Raw genomic sequence first — 9,131 nt, forward strand, 5'->3', positions numbered from 1 at the left:
TTATGTAGCGTACCAGGTGGGAGTGAGGGACACGTCGGCTGTCTGGCAGAAGAAGTGTTTAGTTGTCAGACGGTGGGGGGAGGGCTTTCGTGAGTGTGGGATAAGCCGGAAGTAATTGGTAGTGCTGAGGTTATGGGCAGTGCTCGGCATGTAGTACTCTTCCTGGAACCATTGTAGTATATTAATGATAAGTGTGGTACGACGCTAACCTGACAAGAAAAGGGCTCAGCCATAATGCCCTGTGCTTATGAAGGTGTTATTGGAGGGAATAGTCTTCTGTGACAACCACACTAACAAGTTCATTCGTTGTGAGTAAAAGCTACTTATTTGTTGCCTTGTTTCTTTTCCTGTCGTTTCCAGAGAAAAGGCATTGAGTGTTGTTAAACGATTTGTGGTCAGTGTTTCTAGAATTCGTTTCTAGAACAATTTAAAGCAGGGGTCTCAAACTAGCAGCCCCCCAGCTGTTCCGAAACTACAAGTCCCATAAGGCATTGCAAGGCTGACAGTTACAAGCATGACTGCCACAACAGCTGGAGGGCTGCCAGTTTGAGACCCCTGGTTTAACCACTTCAGCCCCGGAAGATTTTCCTGCTTAACTGCTTGCCAACCAGCACACGACTATATACATCAACAGCATGGCACAGACAGGCGGAAGGATATATATATGTACACACGTCCACTTTAAGAAGCCGGCGTTGTGGTTGCGCGCCCGCCAGGTGCTCCGTGACTCCGACTGCGTGTCCCGCAGACTCGATGTCTGCGGGCATACCCGCAACTGTGTCACGGTGAGGAAGAAGGGGGAAATGCTGATGTAAACAAGCATTTCCCCAGTCTTTGTAGTGACAGGACAGTGTACACAGCTTCCTGTTTTCAGAAGCAGTGATCACTGTCGTGTCACACACAGCCCACCCCCCCTACAGTTAGAATATGTCCCTAGGCACACTTAACCCCTTCAGCGCCACCTAGTGGTTAACCCCTTCACTGCCAGTGTCATTTTCACAGTAATTAGTGCATTTTATATAGCACTGATCGCTGTAAAAATGACAATGGTCCCAGATATGTGTCAAAAGTGTCCGATGTGTCTGCCATAAAGTCGCAGTCACGATAAAAATCAGATACTAGTAAAAAAAATAATAATAATAAAAATGCCATAAAACTATCCCCTATTTTGTAGACGCTATAACTTTTGCGCAAACCAATCTATATACGCTTTTTTGCGGGTTTTTTTTACCAAAAATATGTAGAATACGTATCGACCTAAACTGAGGGGAAAAAAATGTTTATATATATTTTTTTGGGATATTTATTATAGCAAAAATTAAAAAATATATATATTTTTTTTTTCAAAATTGCTGTTCTTTTTTGTTTATAGTGCAAAAAATAAAAAACGCAGAGGTGATCAAATACCACCAAAAGAAAGCTCTATTTGTGGGGGAAAAAAAGACATCAATTTTGTTTGGGATCCACGTCGCACGACCGCGCAATTGTCAGTTAAAGCGACGCAGTGCCAAATCGCAAAAAGTGGCCTGGTCTTTAACCAGCAAAATGGCTTAAGGGGTTAATGACCGGGCCATTTTTTTGTCATTTTAACTGACAATTGTGCAGTCGTGTGACGTTGCACCCAAACAAAATTGATGTCCTTTTTTCCCACAAATAGAGCTTTCTTTTGGTGGTATTGTATTTTTTGCACTATAAACAAAAAAAGAGCCACAATTTAGAAAAAAAAAAAAAAAAACAATATTTTTTTTTACTTTTTTTCTATAATATAGATCCAATTTTTTTATTTTTTTTTATTTTTAAACCTTTTTTTTCTAATCAATTTAGGCCAATATGTATTCTTCTACATATTTTTGGTAAAATACCCCACAATAAGTGTATATTGATTGGTTTGCGCAAAAGTTGAAGCGTCTACAAAATAGGGGATATATTTATGTTTTTTTTTTTTTTTTTTTTACTAGTAATGGCAGCGATCTGCAATTTTTAGTAGGACTGCGACCTTGCGGCAGACAGAGCGGACACTTTTGCCCTTCAACAAACATGGACATGATACCCGTGCTTGAGGTGCCATTACCATGTAATGGTAGGGCAAGCGGCATGTGCCTTTGCATCGCTTTTCTAAAACCTGGCGGCAAATGGAGCCTCATTGTTCTTGTCTAAAAGCACCAATTTCACTTTCAGGCCTCATTCACATCTAACCTAGTAGGACTGTTTATTATTTTTTGGCTTGTTTTTTTTTTCCCCCCATGACATGCATAGCACAGCCCATTGATTTCATTGATTCCCTACATGCAGCAAAGTAGCTTATGGGACATTTAGGTGTGTTGCAGTTTGCACATTTTTACTATGCGTTTTGCTGCGTTTGACACTTTTTTTTTTCCACGCGGCAAAATGTGTGTTTCCTAGCAATTAATGGCACTGAAAGCGGTCCCTCGGGTTACAAACGGAAGGAGACAACAGGAAGTGAGAGGAAATCTACCCCTAGGAAGGAAAATTTTCACCTGTAAGGGTTAATATGCTTTATCACCAATCCTTGTTTCATTGGGACAGAAAGTGAGGTGAAATGTTATTAACAGGGGCACAGACAGCAAAACAAATGTTACAGGGGTGATAACCCTTCCCTATGCTACCCAAAAAAAATGTAAAAAAAAAATGTTTTTGGCTGGAGCTACACTTAAAAAATGTACCCGTTGCGACTTACAAACAAATTCGACTTGAGAACAAACCTACAGACTCTATCTTGTTTATAACCCGGGGACTGCCTGTACAAAGGTGGCCATACACTATACAATATGATTGTCCAATCTCTGTACAATTTTCTTTAGCTTTGCTAATACTATGGAATAGGAGGACCCACCTATCTATCTGTTCGCTCGGTATCCAATCAGGCAGGCCCTTGTACTACATCAGGGATGTCCAGCCCACAGGCCGCTTGCGACCCCAGAGAATTTAGCATGAAGCCCAAGTCCTTCTGGAGAGACACCAGGGATGCTGTGCAAATATAGAAGTCGCAGCAGCCTACATTGATAAGCCAGGCAAATGCACGCCTGGAGAGATGATGGGTGCGCTAATGAGGTCAGATGATGAATTCCTTTCTGTGTCTTTATATATCCTAAATCTACATACCAGGAAGTGATGAACACACCAGGAGTAAAGCCCATGTCTTAAAAAAACATAGAAAAGCTTTTTTTTTTTCCATATATACTGCAGCAGGTTGGCTCGGCTGCGCGAACCACTGTAGGTGTACGTCAGGCCCATGCAAAGTGGATTTTCCTTTAGTAAGTCTAGAGGAAAAGAGATTGCATCTCCAAATACGGAAAGGTTTCTTCACAGTAAGGCCCCATACACACCATAGAATCCATCCGCAGATAAATCCCAGCAAATGGGTTTCAGCGGATAGATCCTATGGTGTGTACACGCCAGCGGATCTTTATCCGCGGATATTTCTCCCCTGGGATGGATTCCAGCAGATCGGATATTCGCTGACATGCAGAACAAATCCATCTGCTGGAATCCATCCCAACGGATGGACCTGCTGGTCTGTACAGACTCACCGAATCCATCCGTCCGAAGGGATCCCCTGCATGCGTCGCAATGATTCAATGCATGCGTGGAATTCCTTATATGACAGCGTCGCGGCACGTCGCCGCGTCATAATCGCGGCGACGGCGCGACACGTCATCGCCAGAGGATTTCGGCGCGGATTTCAATGCGATGGTGAGTACACTCCATCGCATTAAAATCTGCTGAAATCCTCGAGAGGATTTATCCGCGGAAACGGTCCGCTGGACCGTATCCGCGGATAAATACTCCCGTGTGTATGGGGCCTTAGAGCTGTGATAATGTGGAACAGACTCCCTCCAGAGGTGGTTCTGGCCAGCTCAGTAGATTGCTTTAAGAAAGGTCTGGATTCTTTCCTAAATGTACAGAATATAACTGAGTACTAAGATTTGTAGGTAAAGTTGATCCAGGGAAAATCTGTTTGCCTCTCGGGGGATCAGGAGGGAATTTTTCCCTGCTGTAGCAAATTAGATCATGCTCTGCTGGGGTTTCTCACTTTCCTCTGGATCAACTGTGGGTATAGATCTGGGTATATGGGATTGTATGATATTATTTTTTGTTTTATGTATTTATTTTTATGGTTGAACTAGATGGACTTGTGTCTTTTTTCAACCTGACTAACTATGTAACGGCATAAATCTATCCCCTGTTTTGTAGACGCTATAACTTTTGCACAAACCAAGCAATATATGTTTATTGTTTTTATTTTTACCAAAAATATGTAGCAGAATACAAATTGGTCTAAAAATTGATAAAGAAATTATATATTTTATATTTATATTATTATTGGGTATGTTTTGTAGCAGAAAATAAAAAAATATTGCTTTATTTTTAAAATTGTCTGTATTTTTTTGGTTTATAGTGCAAAAAAAAAAACACAGAGTCGATCTAATACCACCAAAAGAAAGCTCTATGTGTGGTGAAAAAAGGGACATCAATTTTATTTGGGTACAGCGTTGCACGTATCGCAAAAAAAATGGCCTGTTTATTAGGGGTAAATCCTTCCGGGGCTGAAGTGGTTAAATCACTGCATGCCTATGATTTCACTAATCCTAAAGCTTTTTAAAATAAAATACCAATGTAAATAATGCAATATTTTGTTTCTCACAGCTGTTTTCCTGCCTGTGTGCTGTTGTCAATAGTCATGGGACCGACAGTGCTTTTTATTCATCCAGACCTAGGAATTGGTGGCGCTGAGAGATTGGTTGTAGATGCAGCTCTGGCCTTGAAATCTCGTGGTTGTAAAATACAGGTGTGGACAGCTCATTATGACACCAACCACTGTTTTTCGGAGACCCTGGACTCTGGAATTTCCATTAGATGTTGTGGAGACTGGCTTCCTCGCAGTATTTTTGGGAAATGTTTTGCACTTTGTGCTTACATTCGCATGATATTTCTGGCTTTTTATATAGTATTCCTCAGCGGGGAGCAGTTTGATGTGGTGTTCTGTGACCAGGTATGTTAAACTAAAATGTTTATTTTATTTACATACAGTAAATCTCTGTGATCGCAAATTTGCAGATTCAGAGCTACCATTGTGTTATAACTGTGTGCCAAGAATTGTCTGATTTTTTTTTTACATAATTTTTTATTCTGTTCCCATAATTCTCTGATGTTATTTAGGGTTAGCCCATGCTGGAGTTTACAAACTCTAAATTGATTAAAGGAAGTGAAGGTTCAGTGGCCAGCACAATGGGCATAGCATAAAGCAACACACACCATAATCCAGGGCTCGACAAATCCCGGTCGCCAGGTTGCCATGGCGACTAGAAATAGGGTCCTGGCGACTTGGCTTGGAAGGGGAAGCAAAAAAAAACAAACATTTTTTTTGTGAACTGGCGCCATCTGGTGGTGAGCCGTTAGTATTACAAGTTATTACCACTAGATGTGTAAGCTGGCGCCATCTGGTGGTGGCCATTGGTATTACAAGTTAAGCATTATAAGTTAAACAGCAATTCTAATGTAATTTTTCACTATTTTCACTGCCATCTTCTTCCCTCTAATTAGAACCCCCAAACATTATGTATATTTTTTATCCTATCGTGGCAATACTTTCTGTCACGCCGTATTTGCGCAGTGGTCTTACAAGCGCACTTTTTGGGAAAAAATTACACTTTTTTAAATAAAAAAATAAGACAACAGTAAAGTTATCCCCATTTTTTTAAATATTATGAAAGATAATGTTACGCCGAGTAAATTGATACCCAACATGTCACGCTTCAAAATTACGTCCGCTCGTGGAATGGCGACAAACTTTTTTACCCTTTAAAATCTCCATAGGCGTTGTTTAAAAAATTCTACAGGTTGCATGTTTTGAGTTACAGAGGAGGTCTAGGGCTAGAATTATTGCTCTCGTTCTACCAATCGCGGCGATACCTCATGTGTGGTTTGAACACCGTTTACATATGCGGGCGCTGCTCACGTATGTGTTCTCTTCTGCGCACAAGCTTGTCGGGACGGGGCGCGTTTTCTGGCTCCTAACTTTTTAAGCTGGCTCCTAGATTCCAAGCAAATTTGTCAAACCCTGCTATAATCGGTGCGCTAGACAGGGCACATCATGCAGCAAAATCCAAATCCAGCACACAACATATCCAACGCATTGGACACTGCTGCATACATCACTCCCAGCACCTTAGACTTGGCACACATATGCACACATACACCATTTCCAGTACAGTAAGACACACTAATCCCAGTACACTTGTCATGGCATCGCAGCATCTCTTATCATTCCCATTACACTGTACAAGGCATTACATGCCTTTCTCAGTATACTGGATATAGCATTGTAGACCATTACCATGTTTAATTCGCACAATGTGACCAGCAATTCTCAGTATACTGGGATTAGTACAGAGAAGAACACACTATTCCCAGTATACTAGACAAAGTAGCACAAATCATTCCCAGTGCCTATATTATGTTTGTAATGTTAATTTATTGACCGACAGGAAACTGTGACATGTAATTGAATCATAGTAAAATGAAAGAGAATTATCCACCCCCTTAAAGTGGTTGTAAACCCACAAAAAAAACAAAGGCTCATTATAAATTGAATAAATACTGATGCGCTCGTATTAACTCATGTGCAATGTGAATCGTGCATATACAATGAAGCAAAAAACCTGTTGAAGAAACTCTTAATATATGTGAGTAGATCATGAAAAAGTCCTGATTAATGAATCAGTCTGCAGTGATCCTTTCCTAATTGCCAAGCTCTCACTTCAATGTGATCAGGTTACAACAACCTCCAGCAGCGATCAGATGTTTCCAGTTTCATTCAGTCACATGCAAAAGAGGAGGAAAGGAAATAGCGCAATATTGTACAATATAGATGTGGATAAAGGCTGCACTTAGTGCACTCACGTATCCTCGCATAAGCTATAGGCAGGGTATGTTGCCGCTCAGTTTAAGTGGACTCCTCACTCGGGATAGACATCCGATGGTCCGTCACTGTAGGCTCCTCCCCCACATGTATCGTCACTCGTCACGTGACTTAATCATGGGTATTCTTTATTATAAATTACTTACCTTACATCAAAGCCCAGCAGCGGTCCTTGTACACTGCTCCAGCCGGCAAATCGCTCCCGGAGTTGCTTCCAGGTATCGCGGGCTTCGTCGCTGTGATTGGCTGGAGCCCGCGATACCCGGATTGGCCAGATGTGCATGGCATCCGCCGGTAACGGCACACTCACTGAAGCAATGGCACGTACGTGAGATTGTGTCAGTGCGCATGTGCCGATGACGTCGGCACATGCAGATACAGGGGATATCTCGTAAACCGTGCAGGTTTAGGAGATATGTGGGGTAGCCTTTATTATAGGCTTACCTGTAGCAAAACGTGGTTGTAAAGGGTTTACAACCACTTTAATACAGCAATACAATAACTGTATAAACATCACACACTATAGCAATATGAAAAAAATATATTCGAGGATAAACAAGCATATTAAAGAGAAAAAAAAACTGTCCTTTTAAGAAATATATTGCAGAGGGATCACCGTGGGCATGCACTTTTATTAAGTAGGAGAGGTAAACTTGTCTAAATGCTTGTAGTTCCTTTGTGTAACACATGGTACATTTCCTAATTGTTTCTCTTTTGTAGGTATCTGCATGCATTCCTGTTTTCAAACTGGCTAGAAACAAAAAACCTGTTTTATTTTATTGCCATTTTCCCGATCAGCTCCTTACTCAGAGGATGTCATTAATTAAGAAAGTCTACAGAGCTCCCATTGACTGGTTAGAAGAGAAGACCACTGGCATGGCCGACTGCATTGTAGTCAACAGTCATTTCACTGCTAAAATATTCCAAGAAACCTTTTCTACATTATCTCATATACAGCCAGACGTCTTGTATCCATCATTAAATATTAGCAACTTTGAATGCAGCAATTTTGATGGTCTCAGTGAACTTGTTCCAGTGGGCAGAGAAATCGTTTTTCTCTCAATCAATAGATATGAGCGGAAGAAAAATCTTACCCTTGCACTTGAATCCTTATGTGTTCTACATGCTAAACTGAATTCTGTGGACTGGGAAAAGATTCATCTCATCCTAGCTGGAGGTTATGATGAGAGAGTTCTGGAGAATATTGAATATTATCAAGAGCTGAAAAACTTTGCAGAAAAATATGAAATTGGTAATCATGTTACTTTTCTAAGATCATTTTCTGACAAGCAAAAGCTTAACCTGCTTCATAATTGTACATGCATCTTATACACTCCCAGTAATGAACATTTTGGAATTGTTCCAGTCGAGTCTATGTACATGCACTGCCCAGTAATAGCTGTCAATTCAGGTGGGCCTCTTGAATCAGTTGTAAATAATGTGACAGGTTTTTTGTGCCCCCCTCTTGCGGAAGCATTTGCTGATGCCATGGAAAAATTTGTTAGAAACCCTTCTCTTAAAGCAACCATGGGAAAGTCTGGACATGCAAGAGTTTTGGAAAATTTTTCCTCTGAAGCTTTTACTGATCAGATCTATCGTTATATTTGTAAACTAACTGAATATAAATAATTTATATACAAGTTATTTTGTTACTGAACAGGGTTAAATCAAAGTCTGTATTGCTGTACAAAATATGTGATTACAATTTCCTTTACTTTTTAGAATGTATCTAGGGACAGCCAGGGCCAGATTCCAGACAAGGCCAACAAGGCCAGGCCTCGGGGTGGCAGTGGGTGCAGGGGAAGGGAGTAAATCCGGGCCTGGGGACAGCCAGTAAGAATGCTTTAAAGGACAATTACAGTGAAAACTTCTTCTGTGTTTACAACCGCAGCATTCTCATTATGTGTAGCTGGATGCACAAACGGGGGATAGAAAGTCTCTGATCTTGTAGTCATAGAAGAGGACTGCTTATCAGGCATAAATGGGTATTCAAAGGAATATGACACCATGGGAGCAACCAATGCATAGAATATTATTATTATACAGGATTTATATAGAGCCGACAGTTTGTGCAGTGCTTGGTGAATATCAGCAAAGATCCCGGTAGACAGTCATTAAAGGGTTTATTCGGCTCTGTTAGATAATGTGGTTGGATGGTGGCTTTTTGGACTAGCCTATGTGATTTAGA

The 9,131-nt window shown here is 40.9% G+C and overlaps 1 protein-coding gene across 1 annotated transcript; it reads left to right on the forward strand.

The window, feature by feature from the left end:
• The first annotated feature begins 30 nt into the window (after nucleotides 1-30).
• ALG2 (ALG2 alpha-1,3/1,6-mannosyltransferase) lies at nucleotides 31-8,630 on the forward strand. Its single transcript, XM_040353347.1, has 3 exons — nucleotides 31-308; nucleotides 4,669-5,014; nucleotides 7,664-8,630. Exons 2-3 carry the CDS (start codon nucleotides 4,703-4,705, stop codon nucleotides 8,570-8,572), a joined length of 1,221 nt encoding a protein of 406 aa, XP_040209281.1. The 5' UTR covers nucleotides 31-308; nucleotides 4,669-4,702; the 3' UTR covers nucleotides 8,573-8,630.
• The last annotated feature ends 501 nt before the right edge of the window (nucleotides 8,631-9,131 follow it).

Source organism: Rana temporaria, chromosome 5, assembly GCF_905171775.1.
Source record: "Rana temporaria chromosome 5, aRanTem1.1, whole genome shotgun sequence".
In the NCBI taxonomy this organism is placed as follows: Eukaryota; Metazoa; Chordata; class Amphibia; order Anura; family Ranidae; genus Rana; species Rana temporaria.

What these genes read in the sequence shown, in the direction of transcription:
- ALG2 (XM_040353347.1), top strand. Translation starts at nt 4,703, where the DNA reads ATGGGACCGACAGTGCTTTTTATTCATCCAGACCTAGGAATTGGTGGC. An exon ending in ATGTGGTGTTCTGTGACCAG is followed by an intron (nt 5,015 to 7,663) that starts GTATGTTAAACT and finishes TCTCTTTTGTAG; the next exon opens with GTATCTGCATGCATTCCTGT.